Source organism: Triturus cristatus, chromosome 8 (assembly GCF_964204655.1).
Source record: "Triturus cristatus chromosome 8, aTriCri1.1, whole genome shotgun sequence".
Taxonomy (NCBI): Eukaryota; Metazoa; Chordata; class Amphibia; order Caudata; family Salamandridae; genus Triturus; species Triturus cristatus.
Genome location: NC_140591.1, coordinates 13,183,707 through 13,210,243, shown reverse-complemented (window position 1 = coordinate 13,210,243; position 26,537 = coordinate 13,183,707). Strand labels below are relative to the sequence as shown.

At 47.0% G+C, this 26,537-nt stretch overlaps 1 protein-coding gene across 1 annotated transcript in view; it reads left to right on the top strand.

Moving 5' to 3' along the window:
* The window catches only part of TIMMDC1 (translocase of inner mitochondrial membrane domain containing 1), a 97,750-nt gene that overhangs the window by 52,087 nt on the left and 19,126 nt on the right, over positions 1–26,537 (top strand). The window contains exons 5-6 of the mRNA XM_085620729.1: positions 1,292–1,359; positions 12,242–12,320. Coding sequence (XP_085476855.1) covers positions 1,292–1,359; positions 12,242–12,320 — 147 coding nt within the window. The remainder of the gene's footprint in view (positions 1–1,291; positions 1,360–12,241; positions 12,321–26,537) is intronic.

Sequence of the window (26,537 nt, the reverse complement as noted above, 5' to 3'; positions counted from 1 at the left end):
AAGGGAAAGTTCTGCCAAAGAGAACCCTGTCAAGGCTGATGTCCTCTCGCATTAAAATTGACTATGCACTGGCTAAGAAGCTAGTCCCAGAATATCTGCTGTTTTTTTTCACCCAACTGAAGTCCACTATGGCTGCATTGGCGAGAGGAGTCCTGGATCTAGACGTCTGCCAGCCAACGATATGGGTGATTTTTCACACATTTATGAAGCTCTGTTTCCTTGACAGTCTGGTCCGACGTGAGGTCCACTTTGCCCCGCCAGTCCTACTGGACGTACAGATGTGAGTCCACTGCTCAGACCCTTCCCCTTTGGGAGATACTGCTGCAGCATCTCTTCTAAGGATGAGGAATCTGCGGTGGGAACTATCCATCTGAAGGACAAGGTACTTACCTTTGGCAATGCTCTTTCTAGTGGATATTTGTAACTGCAGATTCCTCTCTGTCATCCCTCCTCCTTCCTCGGGGGAGTGGCCTTCTGAGCATCATAATAAAGTCTCAAGTTAGAATACTCCGCATCTGAGGGTGCGGAAGGAGAAGGTCAAGAAAGTGACATCTGTGCTGAGCTGGTGCTTATGTGCGGCTCAGCTCCATCACTTCCAAGGTATTGTGCAGAGCCACACGGCACACCTGGCAGCAGGTGAGACCATTGCTGAAGAATTCTCTGCATCCAGTCTAGTGCGTAAGAATATTGTTGAGGAATGTGCGGTTAGAGTATCCACCAGAAACCGAATTACCAAAGTTAAGTAGCTTTACCTTTACTCTTGGAGAACAACTGGTTGTTGGGAGAGAGCGATGCTTAGTTGCTGAAGACTATTCCTATGATTAATTTATTCCAGTAGATGACACTTTATCATTGTATGTTATGCTGTGCTGCACTTCTAGTGTAACAGTGTTCACTAGTCTTTTGAACTATCTATTCTTTTGCTCAGGTGGTTAATGCACTTGCTGCAATTATCTTGTGGGGGAGCACCTGCTGTTTGTGCCATGGCTGTATGGAACCTTTCTGCCTTCTATGTCTGTGGCCTGTTTTATATTCTCCAGGATTTCATAGCTGAGGCTGTTTTTATAACTTAAACATGCTTTACTGATACCATGCAACATAGCAAGCTTAGCACATAAAACATCCTCCACTGCTGTTAGGTTACTTCCTACCCTCTATCACTGTTACGTCACGTCCAACCCTCTAACGCTCTTACGCCACTCAGTTCGTGGATGGTACCAGTCTGTTTTCTAATAAAACTCTCCTTGTGACAGACGGTACAGCTCAGTCCTTTCCCTCTTTCTCTTTACAGTTCTGTCAGCCTGGGACTGTCGGTGTACCGGGATAAGAGCTCCCTGTTCCACTTTGCTGCTGCAGGAGGTAAGATTTATGTTCTAATTCCACATCTCTGCTCGCAGATGGCGACAAGGCACAGTTGTGAATTCCAATTTGATTTAATGTTGCCGCCTATGCACACTCTTTGTTCCTCAGCTGGGGTATATCTGGAATTACGGAGCCTGTCCTTCAGCCCCAGAGTCAAAGTGGAGGGTTGGACACTGAGGTAAGGGAACACAAGCAAGGGTTAGTGAACCCCCTGTGGTGGGAGACCAGTGTCCGATAACCAGGGGAAACTGTGTGGACCAGAGACTGGGTTTTGGCAAAACAGCATTAGAGTGGAGGTAACGCATAAGGATTGGGAAACGATAAGGTCTGAATCATAGGACTGTCTGAAAGGACAGGAGTTTGAGAGAGAACATATCTCAAATGAAATTTCAGGAGGGGGTGACCATGCGGGGATGGGAAAGGAACAGGGAGATGAACTTCTGGACTGTAGAGTGTCTCTTTGTGAGTCAGCATTGAAGAAGTGTGCTGAACGGTGACATGCCACGAGTGAGTTGGCTGGAGCAGTGTAATGTTCCAGAGTGTACATTGGTAGTGAGGGTGTGAAGGGGGAGCCTTGGGTTCAAGACGTTCTGAGAAATTAATCCAGCTGGGGAAGCAGAGGCTGGCTGAAAGTGGATGTGGACTGTTTCTCTTGGAGCAGGACTGAGGCTGATTTGCATACAGCTGGCTCTAATCTGAGGTGACATGGTATGCAAAGTAATGATGCGGCCCCTTGTAATCACCAGTGGGTGAGATGAATTCAAGCGTTGCACCCATCACTGTTCTGTTAACTTCAGGGTGACTCTCTAAGTGAGACAAGTATGCCCAGACTCGGCTCCCTTTCTCACTGAGCCACTGGAACCAACTTGCACCTAACTGACGAGCTTCAATCAGGGCAGAACTAGTCTTAGGTTGCTCGTGTTCTGGTTCAGAAGGGACCTGGCGTGGCAGTTCAGGCTGGACTGTTCCTTTTGAAGCAGGACCAAGGCTGAAAGCTGGGTCTAATCTGAGGTGGCATGGTGTGCAAAATAATGATGTACAGGGATGAGGCTCCCAGCAAATACCAGTGGCTGAGATTAATTCAAGCATTCCATCCATCGCGTGTGATGCCCTAAGTGTGACAGCGTGGGATGCCCGAAGTGTGACGGGCCTTCCTAGACGTGTGTCTTGTCTTCACTGTGCTGCTGGAACCAACCTGCACCTGACTGACGATCCCCAATCAGGGTGAGAAGGGTCTTGTTACTTGTGTCCAGTTTAGGGAGGTCCTGGGTGGACTGTTCCGATTCGAGCAGGCTCAAGACTGATTTACGATGGACTGGGATTCGGCCTGAGTAATCGCTATTTTGTTTATGAAAGTGGATGTGGAGGTACTGATAATATGGTGAATGGCAGAGAAAATGAGACACACTGAATTGTGGCACAGCAGCGCAGAGTATGGGGGGATGGGGTGGAGTGCGGTGACTTCAGCAGTGCAGCGGCCACAGAGTGGATGTATGAAGTGTGTGCATGGAGAGGAGAGTTCCGGCAGTGGGAGGAGTGCAGTGTGAATAACATCAGCAGTACAGAGCCCACAAAGTAGATGGATGAAGTGTATGGGGGATGGGGCGGGGTACAGCAGTGGAAAGAGTGAAGTACAGCAGTGCAGAGGCCACAGAGTGGATGGATGATGTGTATGGGGGATGGGGTGAGGTCCAACAGTGGAGGGAGTGCAATGTGAGTGAAGTACAGCAGTGGGAGGAGTGCAGTGTGAGTGACTTCAGCAGTACAGAGTTCACGGAGTGGATGGATGAAGTGTATGCATGGAGAGGAGAGTTCTGGCAGTGGGGGGAATGCATAACGGAGTCCATTAGAGTGCAGTTTACAGTTACTTGAGATCATTGCATGAAGTCGTGACTAAGGATAATTTTAAGAAATGCTGATGGCCCAGAGCGCGCGGAGAGTACATTAAACATGAATACGTGCAGTGGGATCAGCTTCATGAAGTGGTCTCGGGCACGTGTACAGTACTGTTGCAAGGTGAAAGGATTATGTGATGTGGCCGGGGTACTTATCATATAATAAAACCACAATACACAAAAGTGGACCTCGGATTCTCTCACAACAATTCTTAACTCTTCCCTGGTAGAGTGACAAAGAGCAGTCAGGCTTACTTAGAGGAACTTGAGTAAAGCATTTTATGCACCACTGACAATAAGTAAATGACATGACTCGAAAGAAATCCGACACCAATTTATAAAAAATAGATTGTATTTTTATATAAACATAGACATCAAATGAACTTGATACTTTGTATATAACCTGAGTTATAGAATTTCAAAACATTAAACAATAAATAAATGCAGTTGAAGCTGTCAAACGTTTACCATTAAAGTCAATGGGTAAAGCACAGTTAGCACTGGGTACTTGCAACGCGAGTTCAAACGAACCCTCTTGTGGTGATGGTCCTGTGAGTCCCTAGGCCAGGACTCAACAGTCGTTAATTTGTTAGAAGCAGGAGTGGCTCAGCACACAGCTATGGTTCTATGTAACAGACAATTGTATACGTCAGTAACTGAAAAATGAACAATAACACAATGTCTCCCAAAGATTCACAACAGACTTTAGTTTCTTTATGATATAATTTTCTTTATTCTTTTGTTCAAGTTTTCTGATCTTTTTTTTTTTTAAAGCGCAGCATACAGTTCATAGCCGACGTGGAGCGTTTCGTCCCAACGGGAATTCTTCAAGGCTACAAAAATATATACATAAAACATACATTAGTATATACAATTAAAATGTATATAAAAGTTAATTTGGACTAGGCAATTGAACCAATATCCATACAATATTTTCCCTACACCTTTATGTAACATATACATTTTGACATATAGATCATGAAGAGACATTTTGCAAATTTGTACATTGGGAGATATATACATAGGAGATACCTCACAGAATAATTCGTATAGTTATTTATAACCTAGTTCAAACAATTTTATTAATGTATAACTTTCTAATTATGTCAAGATTATCAAAAGGATTTCGTAAAGCATTCCTTTAATGACATTTTGACAGATTATATTCAAGAGTCAGTTGTCCACAATGATAAATCAATTCTTATCACCATATTGGTGACCAATAATACAATCAATAATTAAGCATGACACAAGTGTAATTCTTTCCATATTTTATAACCAAACGGTGAGACGTGAACCTTTCTAAGTTGACATTAATAAATAATTTCAAACTATCAAATGAGTACAATAATAGGCCTACTTATATCGCCATAATAGCAAATGGTAATGCAGTCTCTGTTGTATGCAGATGTAAAACTTATCGTATTTTGCAGGACCTTTAGTTTACTTGTGATCATATAAAAGTTACACATACCTCAGAAAAAATGATGCTTGCAAGAGCCAACATGACGCTAAATGCTATATAGACAAATATTCGAAAATCATAAATCTATAACAAAAGACAAAAATTGATATGTTTATATTTTTTGGACATATGAGTGTGTGCACATAGTAAAAGAGCACTATTACCTGCTCTAAGTAGATTTTAATATTTTTTTTAAAAGATTTTAAAGAAATTTTTTTTTTGTTTATTTTAGATTTGAAGAGATGTATTTTTCCCATCTCTAATACTTTTATGCATATTGTTTAATCGTTCCAAATCATATGTTTGTTTAAATTCTCACTGTATGCCAGTTCAATAAATTACACTGGCAATTACAATCAAACATACCTGTGTATTTGCAAAAATGGACAACTATATTATGTTGTCTATAGATCAGTAAATGAAGGTTTGATAGCCACAGCCCTTTAAAAAATGAAATGCACATAAGGTATGTTTAGGTTATACATTTAAACCGTTTGTAAAATCACGCTATCATGGACTAATCTTAGTTCCACAAAAGACGATCTCTAATAACTTCGACTGTATATTCGGCATTCAATGTAAGACATTGTAGTTCTGAGCATGAAACAGTTATAAGTGAATATATTCAACATCAAGATTGTATTTGATTAATGAAATAGCCTAAATGTCTGACTAAATTGATGAAATCAGACATAAAATAATAATACACACACAAATGTTTAAAGCCATATAATTACTCTTTTGTAGAAGATCGCTTCCATACGGAAAATATTGAGTAGTGACCATGAGATCGATATGTGTACGGCAGGCGCCATATTGCAAAACCCATTTAGACATATTGTACATGTCAAATCCAATTATAAACGGTTATATTTCAAAGATATTTTATTATAGACATTAGTACCGAATGTCAGAGCCCTAATTTCGGACATGTGGCAGGTTCCCAATTCGTACAGAATGCTTATATGGAATAAAATAAAGTGCATTGTCTACAAATGAGCGCTATGAATCCAAGTCAAATATACTATCTGCCCTGATGACCAAATATTATACATGGCATAATTATACCATACATACACATGTGTAGGTCATTAGGTCGATGTTTTCAATATTTTATCACAACCGCGTCCCCTTGTGCAAGGTAATCCGTCGTTACAGTGGAACAAATACATGTGTAAATCGACGCCATATTGACAGGATTATGATACAATATCAAGACTCCCAAGATCAACTAGTGAGCTAATACGAAGTACTTAGATGTGACCAAAAATCTGAAAACAGAAGAAAATGCAATTCAATTTAAATTATTGGTATCCTACATAGAAACAGTCGAGATCGAAATATGAAGTACTGGTCTTAAATTACTTACAAGCGCAGTAACGTGTCTCTGCGTAATCCACAAGCAGCGTGTCAGGAAATTGGTCAGAAACTAGTGTGTTGAATTTTATATATATATATATATATATATATATATATATATTCACTTAAAAAACCATAGGTTTCACACATGTTATAGTTAGCTGGACATTTCCCTCGTAAAAAAACAATGAAATTTCCCCGTTATAGTTAGTGCAGGCAACTATAACTCACGCGACCGCAATCCTCTGCTGATGACGTCAGATATTACATCACTGATTACATATGTGTCTTTCTGAAAAATAAATATTTGTAATATATGTATAGCTAAAGATTAATGGAAGAAGACATGGGTAAATAGGTGTCTAAATACAGTGATGTAATATCTGACGTCATCAGCAGAGGATTGCGGTCGCGTGAGTTATAGTTGCCTGCACTAACTATAACGGGGGAATTTCATTGTTTTTTTACGAGGGAAATGTCCAGCTAACTATAACATGTGTGAAACCTATGGTTTTTTAAGTGAATTTGTACGTTTTTTTAAATGCTAAGTTATGTATTTATTAATAAAAAAAAAATTTCAGGTTTTTCACCGTGCGCGCACCCCGCGCTTTTTAGTAAAAAAAGAAAAAAGTTTTTGTTCACCCTTGGGGGTCCTTCAGTGACCCCCTGACAAAGGCTAGGGGGTCTGGAACTGTCCACCCTGCCCCCTTTTCACGTTCTCCACCTTTGTTTTTCCCTGCCTCAGACTGCGAGAGACAAAATGGCGGACGACACTTCCTGATTTCGACCGATTCGAATGTTTACTGACATCTAACAACCAATCAGAATTGCGCTCGCGCACGTCACCGTGCGCGCACAGTGCGCGCTTATAGATATATATGTACTTTTAACTGAAATTTTCTCAGGAACTACTGAACAGATTGACTCCTGATATTCAAAAGGCACATCCCTGACCTGAGGACTACCTCTCTGCCAAATTTCAAGTAATTCTGTTCAGCCTTTCGGGCTGTACCTTGGACTAAGTCAACTCTGGGGGTGAGTGCTTGCATTGTTCAACACTCCGTCCATCATTCCCTTTGGTTTTTGCTTTGTTCGCCATAAGTTGGCAGGGTATGCTCAGACGTGAGTCCCTTGCTCACTTTGCCTCTGGATTCAAGCAAGCCTGGCTGAAGACGGCTGAAATTCCAGAAACCGGTCCTAGGAAGCTTGTTTCCGGTCCAGGGAAGACATGGCTTGGCAGTTCGGGCTGGACTGTTCCCATTAGGCACAGGGTCAGACTGATTTGCATATGGCCATGTCTGAACTGGGGTGGCAGAGTGGGCTAAAGAACGGTGATGGATTAAACCCAGATCAGTTGACTGGGGGTGAGTGCTTGCAATGTTCAACACTCCGTCCATCATTCCCTTTGGTTTTTGCTTTGTTCGCCATAAGTTGGCAAGGTATGCTCAGACGTGAGTCCCTTGCTCACTTTGCCACTGGATTCAAGCAAGCCTGGCTGAAGACGGCTGAAATGCCAGAAACCGGTCCTAGGAAGCTTGTTTCCGGTCCAGGGAAGACATGGCTTGGCAGTTCGGGCTGGACTGTTCCCATGAGGCACAGGGTCAGACTGATTTGCATATGGCCATGTCTGAACTGGGGTGGCAGAGTGGGCTAAGGAACGGTGATGGATTAAACCCAGATCAGTTGACTGGGGGTGAGTGCTTGCAATGTTCAACACTCCGTCCATCATTCCCTTTGGTTTTTACACCTGTGTATAGCCAACAGGATGTAAACAAAAAAACAGAAAGAATATTGTTACCACATCCGGTCATCAACGCGGAATATATCGGTCATTTTGAAGTGTGTTTCCAATAGCGAGAAACATTGTGATAAGATACTAAAGATTTGTACAGAAATGTATTTTATAAATGAAACGTAAACTGGTGAATGTATAATGGCATGTAAAGACTAATATCCTAAATGGGGCCTCTAAAAAATATTTATTTAATGTATGCGCCTTGTTACCTTGTCCAGGGAGTCCTGGTGCAGGGGTTACTTGTCTTGCTGTTTTACTGAATAGGAGACGCGGGAGCTGTCAAAAATGCAGCACTGACAAAACCACACTTGGCGATTGAGTTGCACTCTACCCTCTGAGAGTAGAAGCCTTTGGGGGGGGTCCCAGGACCCGGGTTCAACAGCTGGATTCCTCCTACAAGCTCCGGGTGCAGAGGTACCTGGCAATTGTCAAACACCGGAGCCAGTCGCACCAAAGATGCTTTGACAACACTCAACACCTCCTTCACGATGCAGGGACACAGCAGCAGGGTCGTTGCCGACGTTGGTCGCTATGAGTTGTTATCAGGCTGGAGATGTCACTCAAGGGGGGAACACCTGACTGGTGGACACCAAGCCTTGGCTGCGGCAAATTTAGTCCACGATTACTTAGGCGGCGGGAGGGCGACATGAGTGGAGTAGCGGATTGAAACTTGGTGAAAGCTTAGCTACTACTCTGGGCTTCTAGGGTCCCCCTTCTCTTCCGGCTCACTCTCGACTGGCCCAGTGGGTCACAATTCTTGTCACGCAGCACATCGATTTTCCTGCTGCTTGCAGGGGTCTGGTCCTAATAGTCAAGGGGAGTCTGCTTTGGTTTCTGGCGTCTTGCTGGGAGCAGTGAGCTTTTGCCACAGACACACGTCAAACACACAGTTCCAGTATATGGTCTCTCCTGGGTGCTATATTTGTACTGCGGCAGAGTCCAAAGTGCTGTTGTCGGTAACTGCATCTTCGCGGATTCAAAGTCATAACTGAGGTTCTGTTGGCAGGGGTGCCCATTAAATCCTAGATTTAGGGGCATCAAGGGTGTGAGGGACAGTGGCCAATGGGCTACTGGGTCCTGCGGCTAACCCGCCCCCGGGGTGACAAAATCCTGTGGGTGTACATCACCCCTCTACCCAGAACCCACTATATTAGTGTCTGCAAAAATGGCAGAACCCTTCCTTGGCTGTACCGACATCCTAGCCCACCTTAAAGGTGTGCCAAGCCTTTTGGAGTTGTACGCCACCCGACTGCCTAATTTTCCTGCCTGTCTGCATGGGCAGGGCGGGAAGGGCTTTGTCCTCAAGTGGGGGACAAGTAAATTAGATATCAAGGGCGGTGAGAGCTGTTGAGGCTCACCGCCTTGATGACTGTAATCAATAGCCATCCTTGGAGGGAGGTGGTGTGACCACCTTCTTGCTCAGGCCTTTGTCTCCGTCCTGGAGAACTGTTAGCAGATCCCACCAGGGGGGCAGACTCTTGTCTTTGCAGAAACTGCTCGGTGAAGCCTGCCAAGACACTGGAGTACTAAACCATAGGTGTGCACCCACTCAGGGCAGAAGCTATGTGCATGCAAGCTCATCCTCGACATAAGAATCTTGTTGGGGGGGAGAGAGGAGGCGAAGCACAGTGTTTGACACCAAACACAACACAATTTGGTGGTACCATAATGGAGCTGGCGATCTCGAGTTTGCTCAGTAGCCAATCTTATCATGTGGACCGCCGATTACTTACAGTAAACCTTGCTTTACAGGGATACTATAGATATATATATATATTCACTTAAAAAACCATAGGTTTCACACATGTTATAGTTAGCTGGATATTTTACTCGTAAAACAAAAACAATGAAATACCCCCGTTATAGTTAGTTCAGATAACTATAACTCGCGCGCCCGCAATCCACTGCTCATGACGTCACATATTACATCACTCATGACATGGTCAGTGGCATCACTCATGACATGACTGATGACATCATCCTTGTGATAGAGTGGCGGTTGCGCGAGTTATAGTTATCTGAACTAACTATAACGGGGGAATTTCATTGGTTTTTTACGAGTGAAATGTCCAGCTAACTATAACATGTGTGAAACCTATGGTTTTTTAAGTGAATTTGCAAGGTTTTTTAAATGCTAATTCCTAACTATAACGTGTGTGAAACCTATGGTTTTTTAAGTGAATTTGTAAGGTTTTTTAAATGCTAAGTTATGTATGTATTATTATATTTTTTATATATTTATTTTACAATAAACTACCTATGTATATAGTTATAGATTGACTGTATCCTGTAATATGGAATGGCTTGTTTAAAATGTTTTTGTTTTTTTAAAAAGCTTTTTCACCATGCGCGCAACTTGCGTGCACCCCGCGAATTTTTGAAAAAAAAATAATGTTTTTTTCACCCTTCGGGTTCCTTCAGGGACCCCCTGACAAAGGCTAGGGGGTTAGGAACTCTCTACCCTGCCCCCTTTTCACGTTCTCCACCTTTCTTTTTCACTGTCACACACAAAACACACAAAATGGCGGCCGACACTTCCTGATTTCGCCCGATTCGAATGTTGACTGACATGAATCCACCAATCAGAATTACGCTCGCGCACGGTGCGCGCTTATAGATATTTATGTGCTTTTAACTGCAATTTTCTCAGGAACTACTGAACAGATTGACACCATATATGCAAAAGGCACATCCCTGACCTGAGGACTACCTCTTTGGCAAATTTCAAGTAATTCTGTTCAGCCGTTCGGGCTGTACCTTCGACTAAAGGTCCTATGGGAAAATGCATGGGGAAAACGCGTTTTGGGACCCCCCCTTTTTTCTCAGCCCCCGCTTGACGAATCGCCCCGAGACTTTCAGGGTAGGAGCTGAACGGAGCGCCCCATTAGTTTTGAAAAGTTCGCGAGGATTCGTCAACCGGCGCCAAAGTTATTCAAAATAGAATTTTCAGATTTCCTATGGAAACACGGTCCTAACTATAACTATCTACTGGCGACCGCCAGTAGATAATAGATATCTATATATATCTATATCTATATATATATCTATATATCCAAAGAACCGCTATTCCAAACCTCCTGACCGGCGAGAGGAAAGCACACGAACCCACAGATATGGTGGCAGAGATTTTTATTCTTCCAAAGACCTCATTCGTGATGCGTTTCGAGCAACAAGTGCCCTTGATCTCACGTTAACACATATCCACATGTCCAAACATATATATCTACACCTTTAATATAGTGCAGCCTGCCTCCTGGGTTACTGGAGGCCTACCTTAGAGGTGACTTACTTGCATTAAGGCAGTAACAAAGACACTGCAGCAAATGGTGAGTGCAGGATCTCTCAAGCAGACAGACCGATCATGCCGGTTGAAGTGGGAGACCTGCAGACACACTTTTACTCGGGTCACACAGGGTGGCACAATAAAGTGCTGCTACTTTGGTGACCCCTCTTATCGCCCTTGCCCCAAGTACCACTGGTACCATATACTAAGAACTTACAAAGAGGGATAAGTGCATTGCCAGTTGGGTATTCCAGTTCACAGTTACCTTTTGGGGAAAGAGCACTGGCACTGGGGCCTGGTTAGCTGGTCCCTGTTCACTATCAGAGTCAAAAGCCAGCATCTAGCAGTTCTAATGGGGGCAACAAGGGGGGGGGGGGGGGCATCTGCAAACAAGCCCAGTTTCCAACAAGTACATTAAACATGATTAAGTGCAGCGAGTTCAGCTTCATGAAGTGGTCTGGAGTGGCCCCTGCTACCTGGATAGTATGTAAAGTTAGACGGGTGCTCGCTGCTACCTCACAAAATTGCACCAAAAGTGAGCAGGAAATGGCCTCTGTGACCGTACATTTGGAGGAACCGAAATGGTCACACATTTTTTATGCAGTTGAACAAAAAACGGCCAGGAAACACCAACATGGGTTCTTTATCTTCAAGATTTATGGCATCCCAACCTATACGTCAGCCATGGCTTTGTTTTAAGACTGGTTTGTGAGTGATTTATTGTGCAGCAGCTGTGATCTGCGTCAAAGACCACACAGAAATCTAGTGAATAGCTTAAACGTGAATTTAAAGTCCTTAGATTTTGTGGTTTTACCTTTGAATGGACCGCACAGTATTGATGTTGTATTGGAGTTGAAAACTTGCATTAGCTGAAGCCTTGATCTAAATTCATTTCTTACCCAGCTGTGCATGGACTGTTTCTCCTCTGACCCCATTACCTGTCCTAACCTTCCTCCTAAGGATGTGAGATGAAGTCAGGCTGAGGGTCTGATGGTGGCTGAAAGGAGGCGGCGGTCAGTCTGTGGCTTCTTGTTATTTGGCCCTACAAAGACCTTCATCTCCATTTCCTTTTTGTTTTTCAGCGGTTACAGGAGGCCTGTTCCGGCTCAGTCTAGGTCTACGCGGCATGGTCGGTGGCACCGCTCTTGGAGTAATACTGGGGTAAGTCTGGGTGAGGTCTGAGCCTGTGCTCTTGGGGTTGGAGTAGTACTGGGGTAAGTCTGAGTGAGGTCTGAGCCTGTGCTCTTGGGGTTGGAATAATACTGGGGTAAGTCTGAGTGAGGTCTGAGCCTGTGTTCTTGATGTTAGAGTAATACTGGGGTATGTCTGGGTGAGGTCTGAGCCTGTGTTCTTGGGGTTGGAGTAATACTGGGGTATGTCTGGGTGAGGTCTGAGCCTGTGTTCTTGGGGTTGGAGTAATACTGGGATATGTCTGGGTGAGGTCTGAGCCTGTGTTCTTGATGTTGGAGTAATACTGGGATATGTCTGGGTGAGGTCTGAGCCTGTGTTCTTGATGTTGGAGTAATATTGGGGTACGTGTGGGTGAGGTCTGAGCCTGTGTTCTTGATGTTAGAGTAATACTGGGGTATGTCTGGGTGAGGTCTGAGCCTGTGTTCTTGATGTTGGAGTAATACTGGGGTAAGTCTGGGTGAGATCTGAACCAGTGTTCTTTGGGTTAGAGTAATACTGGGGTAAGTCTGGGTGAGATCTGAACCTGTGAGAGGATGAATGCTTCATCTGCATTCTTTGTGGACAGTGCAATAATGAGGTGACCCCCAGGGTCTGGGCTTAGGGACGATGTAAAAGTGAGGTGAATCCTTAATTTCTGTTCCTGTGGGTGGTGTATGATGACATCAATCCTTACTCTGTGTCCCTGTGAATCGTTTAATGGGACGAGGAATGGTCAGTCTATTTTTGGTAATAGAGTGATTATGAGGTCAGTTCTTAGTCTGTTCTTGGGGATGGAGTGATCCTGAGCATTCAGTACAGTCTCACTCTATTCTCTTAGAGCGTCTTTTTAGAGATAGTTATCAGAGGTACCACATGGAGCTGGATAACATCTTTTTGGCTAAGGAGAGGGCAACAACTTTGGCTTACTCTGTGACCAGCAAACATTTATCTTTTGGGGGAACAGCAGGGCTCCTTTTTGAGCCCCACATTGTTTAACATCTATGGGGCCCCCTTAGTTAACAGATAGAATCATATAATTTGGAAACTATTTTGTATGTTTCACTTTTACCCCAACTTTTACAAACGTGCTCTCTACTTTTAAATCTTGTCTGAATGTGCCCTGCACTGGTTGTGTGAGAGCCATCTGCAAGGCAACGAGAGGAAACAGAGATGGTCCGTTGTGGTCAAGCGAGAGAGCATGGGATGAACCATTGCTGGTGTATTGATCTTCCAGCTCCTGCAGTGATAGCTGATAGTTTGGTTGTTAAGCTAGATGATAAACTGTCTTTCCAACCCCAGATTTTGTCCACAGTTGGGACCTACTTTGACTCGTTACATTCTGTAAGAAAATGTTATGTCCGGACTGGAGGCGAGGATGATGCTTTCCTTCTTTGCTTTAATATTTGAATCTATGACACAGCAGCCATTGAACATCACAACAAAGCGACTTTTCCCATGAACAGCATGGAAACAACAAAGTTTGTAAGTCCTTTCTCACTCTCTGCAGCCAGGTCCCAGTTTAGTCCTCTGGTGCTGCCCATTCTCCATCTTTCTTCACTGCTCAGCAGCCAATTAAGTCGTGTTTTTGATCTCTCCTGAATGTGTATTGTTAGATAGTTTATTGAAAGGAACATGTTAGGCTATTTGTTGAAAGGTCCTTTTGGGCATTTCACGATGTGCTGTTTGAAACGGTTCTGCCTTGTCATTAGCGTCTGTGCTAATGTTATTGGCTTTGGTATTTTGACTGCTTCTGGCTTTGCTTGGCATTTCTTTCCAGGTACCCACTTGTGGCCACATGAGCCCTCCAATGTTCCTTACGTGACCTGTTCCCCGTGTGTGTGTGGACCGCGGTACGGTCCCAAGGCACCAGGGGGCTCTGTTGGCAGGCGACACTCTGGCTCTGCAGCCTGCGTCTCCCTCATTTTGAGACTGAAGTGCGTGCCGTCGGAGCCTTGAAGTGGCTGAGCCTTGCCCCGCTGTCCAGGGTAACGCCTAGAGATAAATGGTCTGTAATGTCCCATACTTTACTATTGATGGCTTGCTAGAGGTCTGTATGCAGTGCTAGTAGTTGGTGATGCTCTGCGGGGTCCGTATTGTGAGGCTTTGCAGAGCCTTTGGTGGGGACACAGTCTCCGACATCTTACTACCCTGTGATATATAGATACAGGTGTTAGTGTCCCTCAGGGCTTTCTCCCTTCTAATTGTGTGCCTTTGGCCATCCACATAGTCTGTGCCCCCTCCCAGCTTTAAAATAAATACACTCTTGCGTGTCTTTGATCAGGGCCGCCTCAGCCCCCAATCTTTTGGGCCTTTATTCCAGGTGCCTGTATCTCCTAGTGCCTTGCAATCTGGCCACCTGAGAGACCTTCACTGGCAACCTATCAACAAAAGAATTGCCTAGAAGCTGCTCATGCACGCCTACAAACCCTCCACAATGCCAGACCTGCATACCTCAACCACCGCCTCTCCTTAGACACCCCCCAACAGACATCTCCGCTCCGCCCAACTGGCCGTGGTCTCCATCCCAGTAATCCATAAGAACAGGGCTGGAGGAAGATCCTTCTCCTACCCCCCTTCCGAAGGCCTGGAACTCCCTGCCTCTGCACATCAGGCAATCACCTTCTCTGCCGCAATTCAGGAATGACCAAGACCTGGCTCTTCAATGAACCCCAGATCTAGCGCCCCTCCCCCTAGCGCCTCGAGACCCTCAGCGGTGAGTGGTCAGGCTATACAAGAAAATTGATTGATTGAATCTCATCAGGCCACTTACCAGAAAGGGGACTCATTGTCCTTTCTACAGTGGGACAAGGACTTCTACGGAGCTGTAGATTCCTCGATTTGTCGGGCGGGTAATGACCTTATGGGCCCTACGGAGCAACGCCTCATGGACCAGATAGCGCAAGAGTGTTTGAAGATTGCTCAAAGTGTTGCAGTGGCCCCAGCTAAGCCTCCGCAGCGCAGGACGCCCCACGGGTTTGGGAATGGGGGTTACCCTCCACCCAAGAAGAAGCGGGAGGAAGGGGTTGACAGGGTTGAGCGCCTCAAACATGCTTTTTTACCCCTTACCTCAGGACGGCCCCACTGGGTTGGCAGACACCCATCCTATTCCTGCCTGTCCCAATAGTCCTGATGTAGGGGACACCCCTGACAAGGATGATGAACCAGGCCCTTGCTGGCCCTGGTGCCAGGGCTCTGACTCTACCCCTGCACCCCAGGGTGCCTCAGACATGCGCGACCCTAATGAAATTATCCATCCCAGTTCCGCAGAATGGGTGCAGGCAGAGAAGATGGGCAACTATGTGGCCCCTTAAGCCTTTAGAAAAGGAGGCCCGCAATCGCCTTAGGGCGGAGTGCCGTCGGCCTTCTCTGGAGGGGAACGTAGCCCTTACGCCAAACATCGATCCAAAGATGGCGACATTCTTGGCAAAACTTACCAAAGAGCTGAAAAAGGGCATTGACCGGTCCTGGCGTTCATGCCAGGACAAACTGGTCATACACTATATGTTCGAGGCATGTGGGCTGCTGAATTCATATCTGTGCATAGATCGCCGCCTAGTGTTGGGTCCGGATGTTTGCACGTTGTTGTCCTGGAAGAGTCTTCGAAGTATCCTGGGATAGGTGACTCCTCCCCTGGACTACAGTGCGCATGGGCATCCTCTCCATCCTCAGATTGTTTTTTTCTGCCATTGGGTTCGGATGTGCTTATCTTGACTCAAGTTAGGAAAAACTTTTTACAGGCCAAAAGGCCTTTAGTTCGCGTCGGTACTGTTCCCGATCGGTATCGATAGTTATTTGTTAGTTTACTAATTTCAAGAACAACTTTTTCGCATCATACCCGACCGTCGACTCGACATCGACGATGGAATCGAGGACACCATTCAAGCGGTGTCCTGTATGCAATGCGAAATATCCCCATGTCGACGTCCACCCGGTGTGCAACAAATGCCTTTCACCGGATCACGACGAGTCCACATGTATGGCCTGTGCCCGATTCCGATCCAAGAAGACTCTCCGGAATCGACGAGCAGCGAGACTTGAAGCGCAGCAAGCGGCACCGGCACCAACCAACATCTTCAGCGCCGAGGACGAAGATGTCGAAGACGTGGAGAACCTACCCTCCAGCCCCGCTTCCGAACACGACTCCGGATCGGAAGACATCGAAGAACAACTCTTTCACAGAGACGAAGCCGACACCGAGGTAGGAGACTACGATGAGGCCTTAGGGGCCGAAGAGAGCAGCTCCGGTGACGAGCAAGGCCTACCCGTACAGACTGAGGATATCCCAGTGCGTCAGTCTATGGCTCCGGTCGAGGGATCGCCTTCGGGCCTTACCCAAGACCTATCCCGCAGTTCTTCGGCACCGCCCTCTGGCCCGGCCTCGGACATTCAGCGGCAGCCATTACTACCCAAAACGACTGGTTTCCCTTCATCGAAACCGAAAGCCGTATTGGTTCATCAGAAACCGAAACTGAAAGTAAAACTGGTCGGATCGAAGCCCACCACGCCTTCGACGCCAGCCAAACCCGTCGGCACCGACCGCACCAAACGGGACTTCGGTGCCGAGCTTGCAGCAGCCGACGTCGGCGCCGACACACGGAAAAAGACCATCGGTACCGACAAACCGCCTCGGCTCCCGGCACCGAAACAATCGGCTCCGGCCACAAAGATCAAACTGGCTGCTGCGTCTCACACCGCTTCGAAAGCAGCACCAAAGGCACAATCATCGACGCCGTCGACGGCTACTACCTCTCCTCGACTCGATGACCCAGTGGCGCCGAAGAAGTCCACGGCCGCCTCTACGGAACCGGTCGGCGCCAAAGAACCGTCGGCGCTCCAGGTGCGGCAAGTTGCAGCGTCCTTGCAACGCATCAAAGACAAGGCAGCCCTCCAGGACACGTCAGGCTCCGAGCCGAAAAAAGCTCAAAAGGCTTCTCCGGCGCCGGCCAACATCACTTTTGGCCTGCCGCCATCCACGGCCCCAAAACTGTTCGAAATCAGAACACGTGTCACCCACACCAGGATCACACCTGCCGAACGATCTCCTGCGGAGACGTCACCATCACACATCATCGATGCCGACACCGGCAGAATGATGCTCCACAAGAGGAGAATAACTTCCGAGCCAGCTTTGGACTCCTACCGGATCCCGCTAAAGAAAAAGCTGCCAGTGGATTCGGAACCAGTTCTTTACGAACCTCTCCATACCTCTTACCAAGATCCACAGTCCTTCTCTCCGACACACTCCGAAACCGACGTTTTGGAGGACTACATGGGTGACCACGTCCCCTACCCCGGAGAGATGGACCCTGAAGGCCAACAGGACCCTGACCAGGCTTGGGATGACCCTGTAGACCCGGGTGCACCTATGGATACACAGGACACGCAGCTATATGGCACAAAAACGTCTCCCACAGAGGACACTGCCGCATTCAACGCCCTCATTGAACGTGCGGCGGCCAATCATGGTGTGCAACTCCACTCTGACACCATCGAGGACGATTTTCTCATGGATACTTTCGCATCCTCAGAAAGAAATATCAAAACTCTACCCATGTTGAAAGGTGTCCTCAAACCAGCAAAGGACATTTTCAAAGAACCCACCAGGGCAAGAGTAATAAACCCCAGGATCGACAAGAAATATAGGTCGGCGCCTGGGGACCCTACCTACATTAGAGGCCAGTTGCCTCTGGATTCCATAGTAGTCGCGAATGCTCGCAAACGGGCGCACTCGCAGACGACAGGGGATGCTCCTCCCCCGGACAAAGAGTCCAAGGTGCTAGAGACCTCCGGCAAACGGGTTGCAGCCCAAGCAGCTAACATATGGCGTATTGCCAATACTCAGGCGCTCCTAGCTCGCTACGATCGCGCACATTATGACACATTAGAAACATTACTCCAACATCTCCCTGACCAATACAAAGAGGGAGCAGAGATCCTCATCAGGGAGGGACAACTCCTCACGAACGCATCCATTAAGTGTGCACTGGATGCCGCAGATACAGCTGCCAGAGCCATAAACACTAGCGTCATGTTGCGAAGACACGCCTGGTTACGAATCTCCGGATTCAAACCTGAGGTGCAAAATAACATCCTCAATCAGCCGGTCAACCCAGACTACTTATTCGGGCCGGAGGTTGACACCACCCTAGAAAAAATAAAAAAGGACACAGACACTGCAAAGTCCATGGGGGCTCTCCAAACGCAGACCTTTCGGAGCGGCTCCTTTCGTCGCCCCGGAAATAGAGGAGCAGGTAGAGGACAGGGGTCACAGCAAACCTACAACAAGGGAAACACACAAAGTTCCTACGATAAAAACACCCGGGGTGGATATCGTGGCTCAAGCACAAAGGGCAGAGGACGCGGATACGTCAACACCAGGTCCTCCCCCAAGAACAAACAGTGATGCCCTCTCCCTTCCTCCCGACCACATAACACCTGTCGGGGGAAGGCTACAAAGGTTCCTGTCCACGTGGAACTCCATCACCACGGACAGGTGGGTCAAAGATATTATCAAACACGGTTACTGCCTAGAATTAACCTCGCCTCCACCCACAATACCTCCAAAACATCGTCCTATGTCCTCAGAGCACTTAACGCTATTACAGCAGGAAGTGCTAAGTATGCTACAAAAAGGCGCAATAGAGGTCGTACCCGTCCACGAGCAAGGTACGGGGGTGTATTCCCTGTACTTTTTAATACCGAAAAAGGACGGGTCACTCAGACCTATACTAGACCTGAGACCCCTCAACCGCTACATTCTCTCGGAGCATTTCCAGATGCTCACCCTGCAACAAGTCCTACCACTGCTCAAACAGGGAGACTTCCTAGCCACGCTAGACCTCAAAGATGCGTATTTCCACATACCCATTCACCCATCACACAGGAAATATCTCAGGTTCACTATTCAAGGGCAGCACTACCAATTCAAGGTTCTTCCCTTCGGCGTGGCAACAGCGCCCAGAGTTTTCACAAAGTGCCTAGCTACTGTGGCGGCACATCTACGGAGGCAGCACATTCATGTCTACCCCTACCTGGACGACTGGCTTGTTCAGGCAAAGTCAGCCCAGCAATGTGCCAGCCCAGCAATGTGCCAGCCACATGTCCCGCACCATTCACCTTCTTCACAGTCTGGGGTTCTCACTAAATTACCCAAAATCCCATCTCCAACCCGCACACGTACAACAGTACCTAGGTGCAACCATAGACACTGACGGCCACAGCTCAGCCGAATTTAGTGAGAATCAACAGCATGCAAATGCTGATTTCCAAGTTCAAACCCCAACACTCCCTTCCCGCGCGAGTGTTCATGCAGTTGATAGGCATGATGGCCTCCTGCATTTTCATAGTCCCACACGCGAGACTACATATGCGCCCGCTTCAGGAGTGCTTAGCACGTCAATGGAATCAGGCTCAAGGACAACTAAAAGACCTAGTGTTGGTGAGCGGTCGGGCATACAACTCTCTGCATTGGTGGAATCCACAAAACCTTTGCAAGGACCGACCGTTCCAAGAGCCTGTTCCACAGATAATACTGACAGCGGACGCGTCTCTCCAGGGATGGGGAGCTCATGTACTCACTTACACAGTGCAGGGACTATGGACAACACAACAAAAGAAGATGCACATCAACCTTCTAGAACTGATGGCAATCTCCCTGGCTATGAAAGCATTCAAAGTACACTTGTGCAACAAAGTCGTGTTGATCCGGACGGACAACATGACCGCCATGTGCTACATACAGAAGCAGGGAGGAACACACTCTCCACAGTTGTCTCATCTGGCTCAGAGCATGTGGAAGTGGGCCATTCAGAGGAACATATTCCTCATGGCGCAACACCTCCCCGGCAAGGACAACCAGATGGCGGATCTGCTCAGCAGACACAGCCACCAGATGCACGAGTGGGAGTTACACCCATCAGTACTCCAACCGTACTTCCAGCAGTGGGGTCATCCAGAGATAGACCTATTCGCCACAAGCGAAAACGCAAAATGCCAAAGCTTTGCCGCCAGGTTCCCACATCCGCAATCGCAGGGCACTGCGATATGGATGAACTGGTCCGGCAGATTTGCGTACGCTTTTCCCCCAGCGCCGTTAATACCGCTGGTGGCTCGCAAACTCAGACAACACTCACTGACGCTCGTCCTGGTTGCTCCAACGTGGGCACGCCAGCCATGGTACACCACCTTTCTCGACCTTTCCGTGGTGCCGCATCAAAGGCTGCGGATCAAACCCGCGCATTTGACGCAGAACCATGGAGAGATTCAGCACCCAGATCCGCAACAGCTGAACCTGGCAATCTGGCTCCTGAAGTCCTAGAGTTTGGCTACCTAAACCTGCCACCTGACTGTATGGACATCATTAAGGAGGCCAGGAGACCCACTACCAGAGCTTGCTATGCAGCCAAATGGAAAAGATTCGTCATTTATTGCAATAATAATGACATTAACCCGCTAGACGCATCCATCCAAAACATAATTTGTTACCTGTTACACCTATACCGATGCAATCTGGCATACACCTCAATACGTGTCCATTTGACCGCAATATCAGCCTATCTCCAGAACAGGCAGCACCTCTCTTTATTCAGAGTGCCGGCCATCAAAGCATTCTTGGAAGGACTCAAACGAGTAATTCCTCCAAGCCACCCACCAGCTCCAATGTGGAACCTCAACTTGGTCCTCACACGCCTGATGGGTCCACCCTTCGAACCTCTACACTCATGCGAGATTCAATTCCTCACCTGGAAAGTAGCTTTCCTAGTAGCAATCACTTCTTTAAGGAGAGTTAGTGAACTCCAGGCACTAACCGTTCAAGAGCCATTTATACAGGTTCACGCCAACAGGGTCGTACTACGTACCAACCCCAAATTCATGCCCAAGATGATATCGCAGTTCCACATGAATCAAACTATTGAACTGCCTGTTTTCTTTCAAAACCCACAAACTGTTGCAGAAAGAGCACTCCATACACTAGATGTGAAGAGAGCCCTCATGTACTATATCGACAGGACTAAGGTCTTTAGGAAGACTAAACAACTTTTCGTTGCCTTTGCCCCACACCACAAAGGTAACGCTATCTCCAAAGCAGGTATAGCCAGATGGATCGTTAAATGTATTCAAATTTGCTATCAAAAAGCTAAACGCACATTAACGATTCCCCCACGAGCCCACTCAACACGTAAGTTAGGGGCATCCATGGCTTTCCTGGGAAACATTCCTTTGCATGATATATGTAGAGCAGCCACCTGGTCCACTACACACACATTTACCAAACACTATTGTGTAGATGTGCAATCAAAACAGCAGGCAGCTGTAGGACAGGCTGTTCTCAAAACTCTTTTTCAGGCCGCTGCAGCTGGCACTGGTAGCCGCCGCTAATAGGGGGTACTGCTATGTATTCTATGCACAGATATGAATTCAGCAGCCCACATGCCTCGAACTGAATATGCTACTTACCAGTATGCATCTGTTCTTGGCATGTAGGGCTGCTGACATTCATATCGCCCTCCCTCCTCCCCGGCGCCTGTAGCAGCTGCAGCTCTCAGAATTACTGTAAGCATGGTCATCACTTTCTGTATCTACTCCATCACTGCCACAATGGCGAAAAACAATCTGAGGATGGAGAGGATGCCCATGCGCACTGTAGTCCAGGGGAGGAGTCACCTATCCCAGGATACTTCGAAGACTCTTCCAGGACAACAACGTGCAAACATCCGGACCCAACACTAGGCGGCGATCTATGCACAGATATGAATGTCAGCAGCCCTACATGCCAAGAACAGATGCATACTGGTAAGTAGCATATTCAACTCTATGACTAAAATCTTGGATATGGTTCCCTAATAGCGCCGGAAGTTCTTACCAACTGGGCCCAGCGTACAATTTTGTTTCCGGAGAACATGAATTATGCGCACTCTACTGAGCGGTGCCGCTCCCTTTTGACTAACGTAGATTCCATGCTAGGGGGATCTGGCCTCTTAAAAGCCGGGAGCTATTGTGCAAGTGGGGTTGTTTGGGGACCCCTTTGTTAAATAATTGGGTACATTTTTGGTGACATTTACATCACTTGACAAGGCACAATCCAATATAAAGCGAGTGTTCACTCCCCATGTTTTCTCTGTGGCTGGTCGAGGCAGGGGCCGCTCGTCTGGCGGTTTCTCCTATTGGCCACCGCCTAAAGGGCAAGGGTCTGGGCGGGGCCAGTATCAACCCGCGCTTTCTACCCTATCACATGGCAAAGCTTCCGCATCCACAGAAGATTCAAGTGAGCAAACGGCAATGCCAGCACAGGTAAGTGTTTTATGTCCACTCACATAAGGGCAGGGGGTCATTTGGCCTTTTTCCTTCCATCATGGGCGGCTATTACTTTAGACCATTGGGTCTCACAAACAGTCCAGGTGTTCCACATAGAGTTTTATGGTTCCCCTCGGCAGGCCTCTTGTCCTTGCCCCACTGCTTTCTCCTCCAGTGACGTGGCACTCGTAGACGGCAAAGTCCAGGCTCTTCTCCAGAAAGGGGTGATCTGTCACTCGGAGGTGCACCCCAATGGCTTCCTCAGCAACCTCTTTCTGGTCGACAAGTCTGACGGGGGTCGCAGACCGATAATCAACCTCCTAGACTCCAATGAGTGGCTGGTGTACCGCCACTTCAAACTGGAGGGCCTCCATCTCCCCAGGGATGTCTTGCTACTGTCTGATTGGATGGTACGCTTGGACCTGAAGGATGCGTACCTAACAGGTCCGGTGTTTTCCTCTCACCGCCGGTTTCTGCAGTTCTTCTGGCGCTCTCAGACTTTCGAATTCACTTCTCTCCCCTTCGGCCTGTCATCATTGCCCTTGAGCTTTTCTAAGGTCCTCGAGCCACCTGTAGAATTTCTCAGGGCTCAGGGAATATGGCTCATCGTCTACCTGGTCGGCATTCTCCTCCTGGCCCAGTGCCCCAATAAACTCATATCCCATCTTCAGACTGTGATCAACCCCTCGCAGGGCTTGGGCTTCATAATCAACGTGAAGAAATCTCTTCTAGTTCTGTCTGAAAGAGGGTTTGTCATCGATTCCATGTCAGCGTCCCTGAGCCTTCTGTCTCGGAAGATGGCAAAAATTCGGCACAAGCGCCATCAAATGCTGGCCGAGCCCTGCCCATCCCTCAGGCAAATTGCCCGCTTGGTGGGACTTCTCTCCTCCTCGGTCCAGGCGACCTTTCCAGGTCCTCTGCACTAGCAGACCTCATAGTGCCTCAAAGCACACCATCTGACGTAGGACCTTGCGTATGCACAATTAGTTCCCCTTTCAGGCGAAGCCAGAGAGGAGATAGTGGTAGCTCACACATATGGAGGCATGGAACGGGAGAGCAATATTCGGTTCCACCCATGATTGTGTGATAGTCAGACACCAGCAGGCCAGGCTGGGGCGAAAGGTGTGTGGAGTTCGCCCCCGCGACAGCCGGTCACCACATGAACAGAGTTTACATATAAACTGTTTGGAACTCCTGGCCGGATCTTTCGCCGTTCGGTGCTGGATGAAGGACAAGATTCAATCTTCGGTCCTCCTGAAGATGGACAATGTGTCAGCGGTGTGATATATTAATCACCTGGGGGGCACCAGGTCTTGCGCCCTTGCAGTGATGGTGAAGTAATTTTGGATTTTTTGTCTAGAGAATCAGGTCTCTGTCACGGTGGAGTATCTGCTGGGCCAGGTGAACCAGATAGTGGACTGGCATTCTCGGCACCTCAGAGATTCTAGCCTATGGAAGTGGGATCCTCAGGTCTTTTGCAGTCTGGACACCAGATGGAGCCCGTTCTCGATCGACCTGTTCGCATCCCCGCCTCGATCACCAGTTGCCGCGGTTTTTCATGTGTGGCGTACCATGTCTAATTCTCGCACAATTTCATATCGAGCTTTGCAGTCTCCTAAGCTCTGTGTGGTGCAGTGCCTTAAAGAGTATGAGCAAATGACTGAAGAGGTGCAACCGCCCAGGGAGAGACAACTCCTCATTGCTCGGAGAAAGAGTTATGAGGCGGTGTCTTCCCCGACCATAGCCCTTTGGGTGATGCATGAGGCGGGTATAGATACCAAACAATTTGGGGCACATTCGACCAGGGGAGCAATGGCTTCCAAAGACTTTTGTTTGGGCGCACTCCTTGAAGATCTCATGCATGTAGCAGACTGGTCTTCGGACTCGGCTTAAAGTAGAATCTCTTGAAAGCAGGTGGTGGATGTAGCCCAATTGGTGTTAAGTAAGCTTTGAACTTGCATAATCCTCGCCTCCGGTTCTGACATAAAATTAAATTTTGCGTAGCTTAAGTGAAGGTAAATTTCAATTCTGTTACGGACACGGAAGCGAGGATTATCCCACCCGACGCTCAATGAGATGCAGTCCCTCCCCGTTCTGTAGTAAGTAATTTGTTTTGCATTACAACCATTCGTTGTGTGAAGGCTTTGCACCTGCGATGTTGCAATGTTTTACTGTAATGTTGGTATTGCCACTTTAAGGAAGTAGTTTGCTTACGCATCACTGAAGTCTTCTCAATTGATAATCCTTGATTGCATAGGTGGGGGATTGGTCACTGACATTTTATATCTTTGCAGGGACTAATGAATCGAAGCAAGATGGGTGAGCTGAACGGATAGCGTGATTCGCACTAAGAAAGAGGGTGAATGAGTAGCAACAGGGGGCTATATTGAGACCTAGCTGCAGAGCTTGAGACCGGACTTGTGAACTTTGTTGTTTCCCTGCTGTTCATGTGAAAAGTAGTTTTGTTTTGATGTTTTAATGGCTGCTGTGTCATGATTTCAATTTTAAAGCGAAGAAGGAAAGCACAATACTCGCCTCCATGTCCTTAAATAGATTTGAAACTTAACTTCACTTAAGCTAGGCAAATTTTCATTCATTGACGTTCTCCCTTGTGCAACACGCAAGACGGTTGTCCACGCCTTAATAACTTCCAGGTTAGACTGTGCAAACATTCTGTACTTGGGTCTTCCAAGAATGGATTAAAAAACTTCAAGTCTTGCAAAATGCAGCTTAGAAATACCCAAGCAAGACTCCATCTCACAACATCTCTGTAAACTGGACTGGCTCCAGATTCAGAGAAGGATCCTATTGAAGACTCTTCTTCGCACCACGCTTGTTATAAGCACGGTCCCAGGTATCTTTTTGATCGGGTTGTGCATTGTCGTCCACTTAGAAATGTCCGCTAAGTTCGACGGGGAGGACGGTCCATTTCAGTCTCAGCAAGTAAGACATGGACTCTGCTCCCTCTGTCCCTTCGGGCCATTTCTCATGAACGTTCATCCACAAGGGCACTTAAGGGGTCCTTGTTTGCATCATCTTAGCGCAGCTAATGCTGGCCTCTTCTCTGTAGTTGTCGCACTGGAACACTCTGTGAAGTAGTTATGCGCTTTATTCATTCATCCATTCATTCATGAGGTGAATCCTGTGCGTGGAAGTGGAGCAATAATGATGTGAAATCTCAGTCGTTCTGCACGTGAATTAATGTAAAGAGTAGATGAATCAGTCACCTGTAGGTTTAGGGATAGAATTATTATTATGCGAGCCTGAAGTCTATGTACCTGGGGATGAGGTGAGTTCTTCATCTGTGTGTTTGGGGAAGAATGGAGTGATCATGAGTTGACTTTTGGGTACATTGCAACAAGGAAGCCTTCTACTGCTACCTGCTGGAGTACACCTTAATCGCTCTCATGTAGGCAGTTTGAGTGTTATTTTAAAATTGGCAAATCACCTCACTTTTGGAAATGAGAGAGAATCAGATGTTGAAAATGTATCTTTTTGCATCCCTTAGTAATTCTTTAGACGTACTCCAATAATAGGAGTTATTTGTTGACTTTTACTCTGAGATGTTGCTGTCCTACACCACCCGCAGCTTGTCCATTGCTTGCTTCCCCACTCTGTTTGCCTTTCCTTTTTATTTTTATCCCTGCCTTGAGCTTCTCTGCTGATACCTTTACCAATGCTCGTTGACCCCATGTATTTACTTTTCCCCACCCACACCTCCATTGCTGTCCTCCTGTCACGGCCCTTTAACAAATCTTTGCATGTTTTATGGATGCCCCGGCACCTGTCAGTTGCTGGCTGGTCCTCTGTTTTCAAGTGTTTTTTGTGCACTTTTAAAATCTTTGCTTTTTTTTTCTTATTATTTTTTTATTTACATGCCCTCCATGTGTAGTCCACTGTCTTTGTCATAGTAAA